Source organism: Phyllostomus discolor, chromosome 11 (assembly GCF_004126475.2).
Source record: "Phyllostomus discolor isolate MPI-MPIP mPhyDis1 chromosome 11, mPhyDis1.pri.v3, whole genome shotgun sequence".
NCBI classification, from domain to species: Eukaryota; Metazoa; Chordata; class Mammalia; order Chiroptera; family Phyllostomidae; genus Phyllostomus; species Phyllostomus discolor.
In genome coordinates, this window is record NC_040913.2 from 72,010,291 (window position 1) to 72,030,438 (window position 20,148).

A 20,148-nucleotide genomic window follows, 5' to 3' on the forward strand; every position below is an offset into this window, starting at 1 on the left:
TATCCAGACTCTACCTACCATTTCCTCCAATCAATCTGGTTCTCCACAGGGCCTTGGCTATAATTCACCCTGGTGATCCTCTGGTTCAGTAACTCCTCAGTACAATGAACATTCATTCGTGCAGTGAATGAAATGGACAAGATTCTTGTCCAGTTACAGTAGGTCCCAGTAGAAAATTCTAGTCAAAACAGTGTTCAACATTTTCTACATTCCAACCCAGGCTGCCACCTCTTTTCTCCCACCCCCAGTGCTTCGGCCATCTTGACCCCTGGTCTTTCCTGAATGAACAAAGCCTAATTATTCCCTTAGACTGCAATGCCTCCTCCCTCTCAGCCTCACCCCAGTCTCCACCTATATGCACTATCTTTTAATTCTTTTCAAATCCCAAAGAAGGAATTCTCATACTACTTAACGGAAAAGTAGACACACAAAATAAAAGGCAGGGTGAAGGGAGCGGGGTTACGAGCAAAGCTCACTTAGGGAATCACCACAACTACTCTGACATTTCAGATGCAATTTTATGGATGCATAGGGTTTAAACAGAGCAATCTAAACCCAAAAAGAAGAGCATGAGCTAAAATAAGGCAACAAAAACACACATCTAGTTTGTATCTCAACAGGAACAGCCAATGCTACACTAACACTGTTTTTAGAGTTGCTGAGGCAAAAATCTGGTCTCGTTTCATAGCATTAGAATTCTAGTAAATGCTTTGACTTGCCAATTTTAAATATATTTCTAGTTATTTCTTTGGTTTTTCCCCTCTCCTCAACCTTCAATAAATCTTTAATAGAGCAGATTTTATATTAATCTTATTAGTGTATATGGCTCTCTCCATTACAGGAAGCAATTCCATCCAGAACTTACATATCACACTGCCTATTATAGTACCTGCGAGATGGCAGAATTTCAGTAAATGTTTCTGAAACTTAATAAAATCTGATTTGTGCTTGGAAAACCTGCATTGTGCTTTACTCTATTGTTAGAGACCTAGACATTTGCTCGATATGAAGGGAAAATGCAATACCCTAACAAGGTAAGTTTGTGAACATACAGTCAGTTATACCCGTTAGATATAATTTATCCTCACTTATTAAGATATCTTCAGCAGATGGCAAGGAAGCCCTTTAATATTTTCAAAGTTTGAAGTGGGCTCTATGACCATAAAATTTAACAACTTTTACTGGCAATTCAAGATAAATCAGAGACAAACCAAAGTCAAAAGCATGTAAATTTGTAAATATATATATGAAAGTAAAAGAATTTCAACTGATTAAATAGTCATTTAGGAACACTTTCTAAATATTTAAAGATTCAAGGAATTCATTCCAAGAAAAGTTTTAAATTACATACTTGTTACCAACTGTAAAATTCCAGTGATATGAATTACAATTGTAGTCGAATGAAAGACAAATATTTTAGTTTTATATGAATTCATTCAGGGATTTAAATTGAAATGAAGATTCTTCATTTGGAATTATTTATAACTTTTAATGTATATCTGATTGTTAAAACAATGTACCATCTTCAGAGAACTGAAATATCTTCTTCAAAACTAATGTTTTCCTTTAATAACAAAAAGCCATTGTGTACAGTGACAGAAGTGTAAAAAAATTAGTGAAATATCTGTAAAAGTTTGACTAGTATAGTAGTTTTGTCCAGTACAATGTTTCTTGTAAGATTTTATTTATTTTTAGAGAGAGGGGAAGGGAATGAGAAAGAGAGGGAGAGAAACATCAGTGTGTGGTTGCCTCTCTCCTGCCACCAACTGAGACCTGGCCCACAACCCAGGCATGTGCCCTGACTGGGAATCAAACCACCAACCCTTTGGTTCACAGGGGAGCACTCAATCCACTGAGTCACACCAGCCAGAGCATAATGTTTTAATTAATAAGGTTATAAATAACTAAGTAGGAAGTGCTAAGCAATGCAAAACAGAATTTCAAGTATTTTATTTATTGTAAATGTTATATTTGCATATGTATATATACACAAACCAAAATTTTTGGAAAAACTAATCAAATTCAGTTAATAAACCTATTATTAAACTTTATTATGAAAGGTTATGTAAAATATTTAAGTGCTTAAAATTTTACTATCGATACCATTGCTTCCATAGTAAAATTCTTTTTTAACACAGTTGGGATGATACCTCACAGACACCACATAACATTTTTGCACTTATCTAAGAAAATCTTTGCATCCTTCCTCTCTCCAACCTAATTTCTTTGAAAAAGTGTCAATAAAAGACATGTTCCAGCACACCTTAGTAAATGTAAACATTCTAAATTATATTAATAGCAAGCTTTGAAGTTTCAGATTTTAAACTTAGTTAAAGTGCTCATGAAATTCTCAAGTGGTTTTATAACAGCTCCACTGATTGAAGATACAATTGCTCCTGCTTTGTTACAGCCATGAATCAACAGCATATCTGATTAGTTCTATTAAATATGTCGTACCTTAAAGTTTATACTTTATTAAAATAATGCTATTGTAAAAGGATGTCATGTTTTAACATGATTCACAATAGAATTCTATTATTAAATTAACCTTCCTAATATTCATTATCCACAGATAGATCCATAGAATCTATTATCCATAGAATCTATAGAATCATTTATCCATAGAATGATCATAAAAATAAAAGATAATAACTGTGTGTGAATACACACATATACACTTTTAGTGTATTTTGTACTTAAAAAGTAATATTATAACATCTTAAATGTGGGTTTTGTGCATTCTTCTGAAGACAGAACAAACGTCTATTCAAGATCCTAGCATATGATGATTATTAGTCTGTGCAAGATGAAAAATATTAGATATTATTGGCAGTTAATTAGTCAGTTTTCACAGGTATTAGATTATCACATGTTCAACCTGAAACTACATTAAGGATAACTAAGGTCAAAATTCATAGTTACATTTAAGCACACAATAACAAATCTTAAACCAATACAGTTAATTTGAGAATCATTACAGTAACATGTTCAAAATAACAATCCATGTTAGGTGCATTAACTTCACAGATGACTGAATAAGACTTATTCAGTGATGGAAATGAAAATGTTATTCTAAATTCCCTGATTTCATTGAATTTCTTATATTTCTCAATTCCCACTTTCCATTTTCTGTTTTTCTGTGTTAGTAAAGTTTGTTTTGCGGTGTTTTGCTTCCATTCATAGTTGCAGCAGGAAGAAAGGATTTTCAAGAAAATATCAAGAAAAAAAAGTATTATCTTAGTTCCCTGAAGATGTCTGCAGGAGGAAAGGGAAAACAATCAAGTGAGGGAATTATATAAAGGAGGTGCAGGAGCAGGACGAGCAGGAATTAAATTTCCCTGAGATGATACTTTCGGTTGTGGTGGAGGAGGCCTGTGAAAAGGAAAAACACAGTTAATCATGTGTTTCAGCTGAATGAAACAATGCTACATTCACTGCAAACCCACCTTATCACCATCCTGACCATTGCTCACCATTCTTAAGCATACGTTATATTCTGAGATTATTACTAACCTGATGTGCAGTGGTTAAAGAGAGTCTAAAGTGGAGTGCCGACACTACATTAATGCTATTCCATAGTCTGCAATGTTGTGTGAAGGTCTGGACACTATGTGCATTAAGGGCAGTGAATTACTGTAAGTATAAACCTTACAAATATACACGGAGGTGAAATTCCAGGTCTGTCACACATAATATCCACTCTCAGAGTTAAACTGACTATGACTTCTCTACCTGTCCTTCTCAATCCTGATGCTTCAACCTGCGGAAGTCCTTTCCTTAACCACTTCAACCGATTCTAGTATACCACTAATCCAATTACATACTGCATTACCTGGTGAGTATCTGTCTCACAATTTACATATTCTTCTTTTGATGTTCTGTTGGATTCCAACACACTTTTATTGTATAATAAAGATTATACAGGAGAAGACATCTCAGAGTTGCAATTCAGTTGTAATTTGAAAAGACTTCTGGGGATGGGAGGGGTGGGATGCATTTTATGTGATGCAAAATACAGTAAAAATGTTCTTCTTTCTTACTGATTTTAAGCCCATCTACTGAGTCTTTAATTTCATTCCTTTTTTTAAAAGTTTCTAGTTCTGTGCTGAAATTCTCAATCTTGACTATCAGTTCTATACAATAATCACCACAGTTATTTTAAAGTCTTTATCTGATAACTCTATTGACTGGATGACCTCTCAGTCTGTTTCTATGGTCAATTGCTTTTCCTAGTTTTAGCCACATTTTTTCTTCCATGTCTGTTTTTTTTTAATTGAGGGCCAAACATTAAAAAAACAAACTGCAGCAATAAATTGAGCACTAGTTCACCCTTAACCCTGGGTTGCAATGCAAAACCTGGGATGTTGGTCAGCATATCTTCTCCTTGGCAGGGCTCCAATCTCTGTCCCCTCAGCTCTGCGAGTTCATTGAAAGCTCTCCTCAGCTTCCTAATCTCTCAGTGCTCCCTTTCTGAACAGATAAGCACATCTACGACAGAAAAAGGCCCCCCAGGCTGGGGTCATCACCAGGCTGCCTGCCTCTCCTGGAACTTAGCCCCGCAATCCCTCATCTCTCTGGTAGTTCTCCGGCGCCTATTCCCACCCACCGGGTTTCCCGCTGCTGGGCACTTCACAGGCCCTCCTTTCTGAACCTCATGTACACCAGTGGCTGCAGCAGTTGACTGTCTTGCTGAGGCTTCTTTAAAATTTCATTTGACACTACACTAATATGAAAAAACTTACACAAAATTGTGCTCTATCTAATCCAAGGATGTCAAACTCATTTTCACCAGGGGCCACATCAGCCTCCTGGTTGCCTTCAAAGGGCTGAATGTAATTTCAACTCCCTAACAGTTAAGGAGTACTCACATTTATACAGTCCTAAAATTATTTTGGCCCAAACCAGGAGTTTGACACCCCTGATCTAATCTGTTGGCAATAAATACATGTCCTAAATCAAATTAAAATAGAAGGAAAAAACATTAGATATTAGCTCTCGATTTTATTCTAGTCAAATAATCTAAGCAAATTGGCTTCAGACCTTGATGGGAACTGCTGAGGTTGCTTGGCTGCGTAAGTTGGTACAGGATATCGGTTTGCATATACAGGCTAAAAAAGAAAAAGAGTCATTACCACAATGTACTCATAAATATGTTTTCTACACAGTTTGTTGTTTTTCATATAAAGTAACCAATATGTTTAAAATCAATGACTAGATAACTTAATTATAATGCTAACGTTAAAAAATGTTTGCTTATTCAACATCTTTACCACTGAATATGGAATACTTAATTATTTCAAGGCTATGTATTTTTTAAAAGTCGGTATTACTAAAGTATGATAATCTTAGTTCTAACCAACTACCTTAGTCAAAAGGTGACATATTTTCTCTGTCAACATATTTTATTATTTTTATTTTTTTTTAATTTTAGTTGTTGTTCAAGTACAGTTTTCTGCCTTTTACTCCCAGCCCAGCCCAACCTCAAGCCCTCTCCACCTCCCTCCTGTTTCCACCCCCCACCTGGTTTTTGTCCACGTGTCCTTTGTACTTGTTCCTGCAAACCCTTCCCCTTTCCCCCTGAAATTCCCTCCCCTCTCTCCTCTGGTCACTGTCAGCCTATTCCCTATTAGTGTCTTTGGTTATATTTTGCTTGTTTGTCTTGTTTAGGTTCCTGTTAAAGGTGAGATCATATGGTATTTGTCTTTCACCACCTGGCTTATTTCACTTAGCATAATGCTTTCCAGTTCCATCCATGCTGTTGCAAAGGGTAGGAGCTCCTTCTTTCTGCTGCATAGAATTCCATTGTGTAAATGCACCATAGTTTTTTGATCCATTCACTTACTGACGGGCACCTAGGTTGCTTCCAGCACTTGGCTATTGTAAATTGTGCTGCTATGAACCCTGGGGTGTATAGGTTCTTTTGGATTGGTGTTTCAGGGTTCTTAGGATATACTCCTGGCAGTGGAATTGCTGGGTCAAAATGCAGATCCATTTTTAGTTTTCTGAGAAAATTCCATACTGTTTTCCACAGTGGTTGTACCAGTCTGCATTCCCACCAACAGTGCACTAGGGTTCCCTTTTCTCCACAACCTCCCCAACACTTGTTGTTTGTTGCCTATGTCAATATATTTTAAATAAACTCTCCCAAAACTGTATTGCCAAACATATACAGTACCTAAGTGGTGCTACAGATACCACTAATCTACAACCCTTGATTTTGGGATTCCTTATATTCTTCCTTGACAAGGTGTTGAAAGTTTTGAAACAAAGTGAGACTCTATAACACGGCCTTAAATAAGAAAGTAAAAGCAAGAAAAACTTTCACAAATCACATTACATTAGGAAAAGTCAGGGAGGATCAGATGAAATTACTAAATCACTGATGAAGTGTTCTTGACTAAGGTATTCTCCACTATCAACCAAAGCTCTGTGAGTGGCAGAAAACGCTCAATATGCACTGTGTTGAAGAAGAGCTTGAACGTTCTCTAGGTCCTGCTATGGAACAGATGCTGTTTTGTTTTGGGGATGTTTTTAGTTCTTTTGCCCCATGAAGTGATTTGCTTATACTGTGAAAATAGAGGAATGATGAAAAAAAAAAATGCCTCCATCCCCTTCCGACAAGCCATAGGTGCAGCACTTTAAAGGGATAAAGTCCACTTCTTGGAATTTACATATACTTTTACACGTCTGCAAAAACCTATGTACAAGAACACCTGATGCTACATTTGTGGTGGGAACAAGATTTGAAACAACCTGTTTTTGAATCTATGGTAAATCCATAAGATGGAATGGTACAGAGCTAGTAACAAGAATGGGGTACATACTCAGTGCTCGCAAACAATGGTACATACAACCCATGAACAACCACAGTAACATGGTTATCACAAAAAGGTTAATGATTTTCCAAAAACCAAACTCAAAGTGACGAAGGATTGTGATCTAAATGACAGCGAATTCAAAATAGCTGTTATGAAGCAACTCAATGAGATACCAAAAAAAATTCAGAAAGGCAGTTCAATGAGCTCAGAAATAAAATTAATGAACAAAAGAAGTACTTTACCAAAGAGATTTAAACTCTAGAAGAGAACCAAACAGAAATCTAGAGCTGAAGCACTCAATTAATGAGATGAGGAACGCATTAGAAATAATAATTCAGGTGGAAAAGAAAAGAAAACTAATATTTTTTAAATGAAAAAAACCCCAGAATTTTTTATCTCCATTAAGAAGGGCAACATAAGCATAATGGGTGCCTAAGAAGAGAAAGCGTGTTTAGAGAAATAATAGATGAGAACTTCCAAAGGCTGGGGATTGAACTCAACATAAAAATATAAGAAACTAATATAACACAATTATCTCCATACAAAAATAAACTTTCTGAGACACATTATATTAAGACTGTCAATGATAAACAAAAAGTTCTAAAGGCAGCCAGAAGGGAAAAAGACAGTAACCTACAAAGAAACCCCCATCAGGCTATCATCAGATTTCTCAGCAGAAATTCTACAGACCAGGAGAAAGGGAATGACATATTCAAAATATGAAATACAAAAACTACCAGCCAAGAGTACTCTATCGTCCAACAGTTATCACTCAGCCATGAAGGAGAATCGAAGGCTTCCCCAGACAAACAAAAGCTGCGGGAGTTCCCCACCACAAGAACTGCATTTCAAGTAACGTTGAAAGGAGCATACAGACTTTAAGATGACAAACAGAATCAGTGGCAACTCTATTTCAAAACAGGGTGTTAAACACTTAATTACATGGGAGGGAGGTGGGTTGGGCTAGGGTGGGGGGGGAGTATGGGGGGGAAAATGCAGACAACTGTAATTGAACAACAATAAAATAAATTTAAAAAATAAATAAACAATTATAATAACAAAAGTTAAAAGGGGAAGCACTTAAAATAACTACAGCTAATTCCATTTGATACAAACACACTTGTAAAAAGGGCAATTTGCAACAACAAAAACATAAAAGAGGAGGAGAAAAAGGGCCCAAGTTGTATATGCAAGTGAAGATAAGAGGCTATCAGAAGAAAAGGATTATTTACCAACGAGACATTTTATACAAACCTCACCATACACAAAAAACAAAAATCTAGAGCTGAGACACAAAAAGATATAAAATCAATATTAAACCCAAAAAAAGCTGGCATTGCCATTATCAATAAATTTTTTAAATAGATTTGAGATGAGATTGTCTTTCCCAATCTCTTATTATACGAAAGGACTCTACCAACAGCTGAAAATGCAAAAACAGCTCTCCAGGACTGCCTTAAGGCCTTCTAAACATCAACAACAAAGATTCACTAGAAGAACATAGAGAAATTTTTAAATATGCCAAAGAAACCGAAAGCATTCCCCCTAAAATCAGAAATGATACAAGGATGCCGATTTTACCACTGCTATGGAACATAGTACTAGAAGGTCTAGCCAGGACAGTTGGAATAAATACCTAAGTAAATAAGTGGTATTGAAATTGGAAAAGAAGGAAGTATAACTATTTCTATTTGCAGATAATATGATCCTATGTATAAATAGAAAATTCCACAGAAAGCTACTAGAGTTAATAAATGAATTCAACAGTGATGCAAAATATATAATGAACATGCCTAAATCAATTTTATTTCTATATACCAGCAATGAACAATCTGAAAAGGAAATTAGGAAAGCAATTCCATTTACAATAGCAGCCAAAAGGATAAAATACCTAGAAATAAATTTAACCAAGAAGGTAAAAAGCTTAAACACTGAAAATTACAACCCATTACTGAAAATTTTAAATGAGACCTGAATTAACGGAAAGACAACTAGTGTTCGTGGTTTCAAAGACTCAGTATTGTCAAACTCTCTCACCCCAAAGTGATCTACAGACTCAACATAATCCCTATCAAGTTCCAGCAGCCTTTCTGTATAAATGGAAAAGTAGATTCTCGAATTTATAAGAAGAGGAGAGATAGGAGTTACTGCTTCATGGTACAAAATTCTTGTTCGGGGTAATGAAAAAGATTTTTAAAAAGATAGTGGTGATGATTGCACAACATTGTAAGTGTGAGGTCACTAAATTGTACACTTAAAATTTATTAAAATGGCAAATTTTATGACACATATTTTATCATAATAAAAAATATGTCAAAGGTGAAGAGCATATATGTAACTTCTAACTTCTATACGTAAGGACTGTATGATTATCCTATATATGTAGTGATATGGAAAATCTTGAAAATATATAATTAAGGAAGAAGTGCATAATAATTTTTTGTTTCTTTTTTACCAGGGAAAAGGAATAGAATATATATAAAACATGAGGAAGGATATCTAACCATTTCACTCCACATAAAGTGGAAATACTTTAAAAGTCTGACAAGTATTGACGAAGACGACAAAACTGAAAGCAACAAATGAGCAAACAAAGTAAACAAAACGGTGGTCCCCAGAGGGAAGTGGGGCAGGGGGCAGTCATGGGTAAAGGAGGTCAAATGCATGGTGATGGAGGAGGATGTGACTTTGAGTGGTGGGCGCACAGTGCAACATACAGACGATGTATCAGAGTTGTACACCTGAAACCTGTATACTTTTATTAACTAATGTCACCCTTAATCATTTAATTTAAAAATAAAATAATTTTTAAAATATTTCAGAAATTACAAAGTAACATTACATATTTCTTAGGAATATATGCAGCTGAGAAAATGTATGTCATCACCCCAAACCTCCTAAGACACGCAGAGGAGCAGTGATCACCCGCCCACTGCTGAGGCAGTCAAGTGTATTCCGGAGCTCAGCACCAGGCCTTTGGTAACGTGCCCCAGGGAAGCCAGGCACTGACAACAGAAAGAGAGCCGACAAGGAAAAACCAGGGATAGCTTGAATCCCCCGTCACTTCCCAGTCTTGATTCCGAGGCAAGGCGTTCTTATTACTGGATGTCTTCCCTCTCCTCTGAGCCAGGGACCCTGCCGGTATTCCTTTAACCCAGAGGCCACCTAGAGACCACATTCCTAAATTCTGAACAACTGTCTGTACCTATGTGACAACTATTTTTTTAATCTTTAAAAATGAAACCATAGTAACAGTAAAGAAATAGAATGTTCACTTTAAACTTACAGCTTCTCTGGGAGGAGTCACTGGAGAAACGTGCCGAGGAACGTTCGGTGGGGGTCTAGGGACCTTCCCTTGATTTTTGCTATCTGATCTGAAAGACAAAACGACTTTTGAGCTGCACTGAGATGAAAACACTCCTATATGACATATTACACATACCTTACATTTTCCTGAAAACAGAATAATGATGTTGGCAGTGGTGATAATTTGATGACCATGATGCTACCTAAATTTTTCCCAGCATTTTTAACAGCTTTCACACATTTCTAATCCCTAGAGTATTAGAAAATTTTATTAACCCCATTACACAATGAAATAAACTGAAATTCTAAGAAATTATAAAATTTGGTCAATTTAAGGCATACTCTTAAGCAGCATATGCAAACCTTGAGGCAGTCACTCGAAAAATTTGGAAGGCCAGGGGGAGCAAATGAGCTCTGGAAAGATATCAGTTAAATTCAGACACGCTGAGGCAAGGGAGAGCCAGTTAGGAAGAGATGTATAGGAGACAGCTAGAGTTATGGAACTAAAATTTTGGAGATGCAGATCGGGGAATTACATGGTTTGGTCAGTCTGGAGTGTGTAAGAAAGTAAGAGAAAGCAAGGACAGAAAGATAAATGTGTTTTAGAATATGTTAAAACTTAAAACTAACACCAGGATACTCTAGCAAAATACTCTGCAGGAAGTGAGAAAAATTGGGCAATAAAGTAAAGGTAAGCCATCACAGAGATATGGATATTGGGTTGGCCAAAAAGTTCACTTGGTTTTTTTCCATACAATACTAGTTTCCATACAATTTTAAGCACATACTAGTGCTTAGCTATCTTCAGTTTTATTCTAAACAATTTTGTTAGATTGTATTATGACAGTTGTCATATCAGCGTGCATTTAAAAATAAAATCAAAACTGGTGAACTTTTGTGTAGCCATTGTAATACTGAAGGTGGAAGAAAATATGCCACATTTTCAGCATATTATGCTTTATTATTTCAAGAAAGGTAAAAATGCAATTGAAACGCAGAAAAACATTTGTGCAGTATATGAAGAGGGTGCTGTGACTCATGGAACGAACGTGTCAAAAGTGGTTTGTGAAGTTTCATGCCGGAGATCTCTCGCCGGATGATGCTCCACAGTCAGGTAGGTCAGTGGAAGTTGGTAGTGATCAAATCAAGACATTAACTGAGAAAAATCAATGTTCTACCATATGGGAGATAGCCAACATACCCCAAAATATCCGAATCAATAAAGTTTTTGGTAAAAATGAAAACCATGTCTTTCATTTTATAGGCAATAACTAAACGAACTTTTTGGCCAACCTAACATTTTAAAATCACTAACATAACAAAAATTAATTATTAAGTAATTACACTGTGCCAGCCAATGTGCCATGAGTTTTGTTTTTTATTTATTTTCATTTGAAAAAAAATGTTTTCCTTTAATCCTCCCATCAGCTTTAAAAGCTAGGCAGTGTTATTATTCTTATGTTGGTAGAAGTAAATCAAGGCTCAAAGAGTTTGAGTTCATAATTCTAAAAAATAACAAACTAGAACTTACAAGGTCTATGCTAATCTATGCTACATTCTAATACAAACATATAAGTGACAGTTGAGAGACAGTCATACAAGAGTCCAACACATAGATTAGATATGTCTGAATTATGACGATGCTTTCTTCCACCAAAACTTATTACATAAAAGTTGATAATTCACAAAATCTGTGAATTTTGTTAATATTAAATCTGTGGATATTATTATAATAATATAATTCACAAAATCCGTTTCCAAAACTATGATTTGAAAAGCTCTGCCCTGACTAGCATAGCTCAGTGGACTGAGCACAGGATGCAAACCAAAGGGTCGCTGGATCAATTCCCAGTCAGGGCACATGCCTGCGTTGCGGGCCAGGTCCCCAGTATGGGGTGCGCAAGAGGCAACCATGCATTGATATTTCTCTCCCTCTCTTTCTCCTTCTCTTCACCTCTCTCTGAAAATGAATAAATAAAATCTTTTTAAAAAAGGAAAGAAAAGCTCTTCCTCTGTGAGAAGTGATCCTTGAAATAAACATGAAAGAAAAAGTTTTAGCATTTACATTTTTTAATTGTTACCCCATATTTTAACCTCTGATTAAGCAGTCCAAATAAAAAGCTGTAGCCCAAATTCCTACTGACCCCAGAAATCAGTGTCAAGCAAAACGAACTCTAAGGGCCATTTTCAGCAGCATACAGACTGGTTACCATAATCCTTTCCCCCTCCCCATGTTAAGAGGTGGCTGAGTCACCACTATTTTTTTACCCAGGCTAATCATGTCAAAAAATAGATGAGTTTAGAACCTATTTTTAAACCAGCCTCTATGATATGACTGTCAACACTATAATTACTTAAACTGTGTTATATGAATTACAAGGAGAAAATGTAAGTACTCGTATGTTTGTGATCTCTTCTTTCTGAAGCAGCGCTGCCGAAGCTGGTTTCTCTTGACGAAGACAAAGGCGGCAAATACGAGAAGAGGAACAACTAAGAAGAAGAATACCAGAAGTCCATCCCTCAGTGCAGTGTTTTCTAGAGAGAAAAAATTTATATGATGATCAGTAAGTCAGAACTTGACTCATATTAACTAGAACACAGTAGGTGATTCTGTTTTACACTAATTTTCCTATCGTTTAAAACTCAAACTGATAAAAATTGAATACACTGAAAAGTCTGTTTATACCACATCACTACCCACTTTTTTTGCCTTCCCCAAAATAACCACTTTTATTAATGTCTTATATTACCTTACAGTATTTCTTCATATAAATAAATATAACAAAATATTTTTGGTTGTCAACCCTATCTTACATGAAAGGCGGCATACCATAAACACTACTCAGCACATCACTTATCTATTTATCTTTCCAAATCATAAAGGACCACCTCATTCTCTGTACAGTCACACAAAACAGTACTGCAAGGATGTCCTACAGTTTACCTAAACAGTACCAACTGATACTTTCATTCTTGTAAATTTTTGCTACTTAAAAATGCTATAAAAGTGCTACAATGAATAACCCTGTAATAGAACCAGAATTTTTTTAATTTAAATTATTTTATTGTTGTTCAATTACAGCTGTCCGTATTTTCTCCCTGCCCCTCCCCCTCCCTCTCCAAACCCACCTCTCTCCCTTGCTTCCACCCTCCCCCCTGGTTTTATCCATGTGTCCTTTATAGTAAGAACCAGAAATTTCTATTAAAAGTTGTATGACACTACATGAAACAACTATCAACCCAATTAAAAATATTAAAAAATTAAAGCAAAAATAAATAAGCTTGATATATCATTTTATACCTAGTAATGAGTGCACGATATTTTGATTAAAGCACACAACTTTGGTAGGTTATATTGAAAAAAACCAGTACCTTCATACAGTCAGTAGCATTACACAAATTCATTTAGAATTTTTTCTACTTTAGTTGTTTTCATTGTATTTTTTCATTATCACTTACCCTCTTCCACCCTCCCCCCTGCAATCACCACACTACTGTCCATGTCCATGAGTCCTTTTTCTTTTTGCTTAATTCATCCACCCTCTAACCCCCCCCCCAGAGCTGTCAGCTTGCCCTCTATCTATGAGTCTCTCTCTATTTTTTGATAGTTCAGTTTGTTCACTAGATTCCACATGTGCGTGAAATCATACGGCATTTGCCTTTCTCACGCTGGCTTATTTCGCTTAGCATAATGTTCACCAGGTCCATCCATGCTGTCACAAAGGACAAAATTTTATTCTTTTTTACAGCCTAGTAGTATTCCATTGTATAAATGCTCCATAGTTGTTTTAGCTACTCATCTACTGCTGGACCCTTGGGATTCTTCTACTTCCTGGCAATTGTTAATCACACTGCAAAGAGCATACAGGTGCTTGTGTTCTTTTGAATTAGTGTTTTGGGTTTCTTCAAATATATTCCCAGAACTGGAACCACAGGGTTAAAATGAAGTTCCACTTCTAATTTTTTTCTTCCTTTCCAAATTGGATGCCTTTTATTTCTTCTTCCTTTCCAGTTGTTATGGCTAAGCATTCCAGGACTATACTGAATAAGAGAGGTGAAAGTAGACATCCTGTCTTGTTCCAGGTCTTAAGAGGAATGCCTGTATTTATTGCCCACTGAGTTTAATGCTGACAGTGGGTTTGTCATAGAATTTTTATGAAGAACCATAGAAAGGATTATACCCTTCAACCTAGTAATCTCATTTCTAGCAATTTGTCCTCCAACTGGAAAAATGTGCTAAGTATGAAGATATATATTACAATGTTATCAGTGCATACCAAAAATTAGAAATAACCTAAATGTCAAATAATTACAAAACAGCTAAGCCAAGTTATGGCACATCTACTCGATGGAATGATACACAGCCATTTCTAGGCAAGGTGGAATAACAGGGACCAGGTTTGTCCTGCCAGCTATAACAACCAGCAAACCTGGTAAAATATATAAAGCAACACTTTTCAAAATGTTGGACATCAGGCAATAAAGTTCAGTGATACCTGAGACCAAAAAATATAAGGTGAGCTTTACAATTGTTCCAGTTTGCTGCCCAATGAAAGTTAACAGATCACGACGAGGAGTGAGAAAACCCAACCAAAGGTCAGTGAAGTCCGAATTGAGGAGATGGAGCTGGTAGTCCCCAAGGCAGCTACAGTTCACTGGACAGAGAACCGGAAGGAGGGAGCTGCACAGACCGAACTTGAGAGCTGTGCAGAGGGCTCCTCTCACATATTAAGGTGAGTCCTGATTTATGTATGCATGTAAGGGAACCACTTGAAGCCACAGAAAGAATTACCTGTAGGAATTAGAACGAACCCCACAACTCACACAGGACTGGGAAAAGTGCCTGTTCCTACCACTGCCCGTGGAAAACTCCATAATTACTACAGCACTGAGTAGAATAAACAGAAGGGGTTTTGCCCCAGTAATAGGGCAAATTAGCCCTAGGCTAAATGCTACTCTGGTCCTCTCCCACAGAGCTTAAAAGTAACATTCAAAAGCATCAAACTATAAACTATGTTTATTTGTTCTAGTGTAATATAAGCACATTAGAACAAAGTTCATCTATGTAAATTCAAAAATATCTAGTATCCAACAAGGCAAAATTCACAATCTCTGGCATCTAGTAAAAAAATTACAAGGCATGCAAAAGGTAGAAAACTATGATCCAAAATGAAAAGAAAAATCAATCAAAATTGAGAACAGATGAAAGAAGTAGTAGACAAGGATATTAGAAATTATTATGACTGTAGTTCATGTTCAAGATGCTAAAGACTGAACATGCAATGTAGAGGCATAAGTGATACCCACAAAAGAGAAACAAATAGAACTTAGATAAAACATACAATGTCTAAGATGAAAGTTACAGTAGATGGAATTAATGAAAGAGTAGATACACAGAAGAAGAGTGAACTCAAAAAATAATGATATAAACTATTCATAATTAAACCCAAAGAATAAACAACAAAATAATCAAGGCAAATAAGTGAGATGTGAAAGAACTTCAAGTTATCAAATAGACATATACTGGGAGACCCTGAAGGAGAGAAAAGAGGAAAACAGAAAAAAAGTTGTTCAACATCACTAATCATCAAAGAAATGCAAATCAATACCACAATGAGATACCACATCACACCTGCCAGAATGGCTGTCATCAATTATTCAACAAACAACAAGTGTCGGCGAGGATGTGGAGAAATGGGGACCCTTGCACACCGTTGGTGGGAAGGCAGACTGCTGAGACCACTATGGAAAACCGTGTGGAGGATCCTCAAAAAAATAAAAATGGAACTGCCTTACAACCCAGTGATTGCACTTCTGCAAATACACCTGAAGAAACCTGAAACACTATTTCAAAAGAACACATGCACCACATGTTCACTGCAACATTATTCACAATAGCCAAAGCATGGAAGCAACCCAGGTGCCCACCAATAAATGACTGGACGAAAAAGCTATATTACCTATACACAACAGATTACTAGCTGGCCATAAAAAAGAAGGAAATCTTACCTTCTCTGACAACATGGACGGACCTACAGGGTATTATGCTAAGTGAAATAAGCCAGTCAGAGAAAGAAAAAGAACACATGATTTCATTTACATATGGAATTTGAAGAACAAAATAAAAATAAACCCATAGATACAGAGTATAAACTGACAGTTGTCAGAGGGGAGGGGGTGGGAAGCTGGGTGAAAAAGGCGAAGGGATTAAGAGGTAAAAATTGGTAGCTACAGAACAGTCACAGGGATGTACATTACAGAATAGGGAATACAGTCAATAATATCATAATAACTATGTATGGGGCCAGGTGGGTACTTGAAACACTAGGGAACCACTCTGTAAGATACATGATTTTGTAACCACTATGCTGTATAACTGAAACTAATACAGAATAACATTGAATATAAACTGTAACTGAAAAAAAAAAAAGATTCTGGGATTTAGAAAGGTCATTCCAGAAAAATTTCCTTACTGAAGTCAATTAATGTCTGGATGTGCTATATGTGACATATGTGTGCATATAATTCTTTTTTTTTCATGTTTCTAATTTATTTTTTTTACTTTTGAATTTTATTGTTGTTCAAATACAGTTTTCTGCCTCCCCCCCAGCATAATTCAATAAAGTAATTAATTATTGTGTTTTAAATACATAAAACATTATAAAACAAGAAAAACACATTTTTAAAAACAAAATAGGTAAAATTTTTCCAAATTTGAAGAAATCATAAAAGCACACATTGAAACGGTTTCACAAATCCCAAGTATGCCAAAGTACATTGCTGTCAAATACTAAATATCAGAGATGAAGAGAAAATCTTACAAGTGACTAGAGGGTAAAAACACACCTTACAAACAGAAGACCAAAAAAAGGATAATGGCAGATTTCTCAGGAAAGACAACGTAAGCCACAAGACAATGTAGGGACATATTTGAAGAAGTAAAATGGGGTGAAAACTTCACACTAGAATTTTTTACCCAGTAAAAAAATTCAAGGCAAAAAAAATTTAAATATACAAGAGCTAAAAGAATTTGTTACTGGTAGACCTGCATTATAAGAAATGTGAAAAGAAGTACTACAAGCACAAATTAAATGATACCTAATAAAAATCTGACTTAAAAAAATGAAGGGCACTAGAAATGGTATCTATGTGGGTAAAGACTTTTTCTATTATTTAAACCTTTGAAAGATAATCAACTGTTTAAAGCCAAAATAGGAACAGTGCGTGTGCAGGGCGCATAACCTATGTAGAAGTATGTCATCAATAGCACTACAGGCAGGGGGAGATAGGTGGAAGCATAATGAAGTAATACAAACTGAAGACAGAAAAATATCAACTTGCTAGATTTAAACCCAAACATATCATAATCAAATTAAATATACAGATCAACTCAATCAAACGGCAGAGATTGGCAGACCAGGTAAAAAAGCAAGATTCAACTATATGCTGCCTATGAGAAACTTGCTTTAAATATAAACACACAAGCCCTGGCCAGATGGCTCAGGTGGTTGGAACATCATCTTGTGCACCAAAGGGTGCAGGCTTGATCCCTGATCAGGGCACACACCTAGGGTGCAGGTTCCCAATCAGTGTGTGTCTCTCTCACACTAACGTTCCTCTCTTTCTGTCTCTCTTTCTGACTCTCTTTCTCCTCCTCCCTCTCTCTCTCCCTCCCTCTCTCAAATCAATAAACATATCCTTGGGTGAGGGTTAAAAAAAGAGAAGTAAGATATAAAGACACAAATAGATTAAAAGCAGAAGGATGAGAAAGAACTTCCTATGCTGACTAATCAAAAGAAATCTGGAGTTACTACATTAATGCCTAATTGCAGAACAGAGTATTACGCGGTATAAGGAGAGCTATTTCATAATTACAAGGGTCAGTACGTCAAAATGACAGAACAATCCTAAATGCTTATGCACCTAATAACAGAGTTCCACAATACATACAGCAAAAAGTAATAAAACTGCCAGGAAAAGAACAGATTAGCAGTTATAGCCAAGGATTTCAATATTCCTCTTTCAATAATTGACAGAACAAGTATACAGAAATCAGTAAGGATATAGAAGTCTTAAACATCTGTCAATAATATGCTATTTATAAAACATTCCACGCAATTATAGCAGGATACAAATTCTTTTCAAGTATATACAAAACTTATTCCTAAGATAAATCACCTTCTGGGGCATAAAACATAAAAAGTGTCAAAAAGACAAAAGAATTCAAATCATACAATATTCTCTAAATACAGTGGAATAAATGAAAAATCAGTAACAGTAAAATTGCTAGAAAATCTTCCAGAGACTACAAACCAAAGTAACACACTTCAAAATAACTCATGGGTCAGAGAAATAATAAATATATTAGAAGTCATTCTGAGCTGAATGAAAATGAAAGCACAACATATCAAAATGTGTGGGGTGAAGAAACAGCAGTTCTCACAGGAAAACTGATAGCATTATAATATCTATATTAAGAAAAGAAAAAAATGTCTCAAATCAATGACCTTATTAGCTTTCTATCCTAAGAAACTACAAAAAGAACCAATGAAAGCTGAAGTAAACAGACCGGGAGAAAGTATTTACAAAGCATTTTTCATAAAGGACTTGTATGCAGAATAAAGATCTCTCAAAACTCCAGAAGACAAACAACCTAACTAAAAACTGGATAACTTGAACAGACCCATCACCAAAGAAGATATGTGGATGACAAATGAGCACATGAGAAGATGCTCGACATCATCAGTAATTAGAGAAATACAAATTAAAGTCACAATGGAATGCCACTACATACCTATTAGAATGGCTAAAATTAAAGAGACTGACCATAGGGAATACTGAAGAGGATGGAGAAATTAGAACCCTCGTATATAGCCGGGGAGAATGTAAATTGGTACTGCCTCTTTGGGGAACAGTTTGGCAGTTTCTTAAAATGCTAAATATAAAGCTACTCTATGAGCCAGCCATCCCACCTACTACCGGCCCTAGAGAAGGAAACTGTATCTTCTCAATAGGAAGACACTGGTGCCAAGGAGCTTATTCACAGACAAGCAGGAAATAGGAATAAGTGGCATATAAGTAATTACTATAGTATGTGACAGTGCTTACAGTAACAGGAGAATAGAAAGGGCATATTAATTCAGATTTAGGCAGTCAGGGAAAACGTCCTAGGAGAAATAAGGTATAAATTGAAATCTGGGTAGCAATTAGCCAAGTTCCAACAACGTAAATATAATATAGTACAAAAGCCCAGAGGTAATAGAGGGTAGCCTACTAGAAGAAGGAAAAGAAGTTACAGTGTCTTAAGCATAGTGAAAAGAGTTGGGAAAGTTAAGTTCGGGGCAAATCATGCAGGGCATCTAAGCCGCATCCAGGATTTTTGGACTGCGCTCTAATAACAATGCAGAAGCAATGAATTTAAAACAAGATACTGGCATAATCAAAACTGAGTTCCTGAAAGAAAAACACTGTAATTCTGTAATGTAGTGTGGAATGTGGGTTAGGAAGCAAGATGGGAAAGAGGGAGCCTAATTATGAGGCTACTGTGTAAGTCCAGGCAAGAAGCTGAAGGTAATTCATAGGGATGGAAAAAATGGAAACATTTGTGAAAAATTAAGGCGGTAGAACCAACATAATCTAATGCACAGCTGATGTGAGAAGTGTGAGAGAGGCACAAGGATGCTCAATTTCTGACACGGGCTCCTGGGACATCACACTCATTTTCTTCTACAATACTTGCCATTGTACGTAGGTCCGCTGTCCACACTTCCTCCGTATCCTTCCGTCTCACAGTTCGGGGGAGCCCAGCCATTTTCACAGTGACAATTCTTATTGCTATTACATACCTTCAAAACAACCAAAACACCACTTTTATTAATTATGAATGTTGCTTTCAATCATGAACTCTAGAATGGGAACCAAGAGAAAGAACTAAATTCATGCAAATCCATAGACACTCTTTAAGGATAAAATTTCATCAGGAATCTCGATTTCCCAAGGTCTAAAAATATCTAAAACTCTTAGG

The 20,148-nt window shown here is 36.1% G+C and overlaps 1 protein-coding gene across 1 annotated transcript in view; it reads right to left on the reverse strand.

The window, feature by feature from the left end:
• Positions 1 to 2,013: 2,013 nt before the first annotated feature.
• Positions 2,014 to 20,148, reverse strand: part of ADAM9 (ADAM metallopeptidase domain 9) — a 98,783-nt gene continuing 80,648 nt past the window's right edge. Inside the window, exons 18-22 of the mRNA XM_028526478.2 lie at positions 19,864 to 19,969; positions 12,521 to 12,659; positions 10,105 to 10,192; positions 5,041 to 5,108; positions 2,014 to 3,372 (exon numbers count right to left, since the gene is read on the reverse strand). Of these exons, the coding sequence (XP_028382279.1) occupies positions 3,279 to 3,372; positions 5,041 to 5,108; positions 10,105 to 10,192; positions 12,521 to 12,659; positions 19,864 to 19,969 (495 nt within the window). The 3' untranslated portion in view covers positions 2,014 to 3,278. The remainder of the gene's footprint in view (positions 3,373 to 5,040; positions 5,109 to 10,104; positions 10,193 to 12,520; positions 12,660 to 19,863; positions 19,970 to 20,148) is intronic.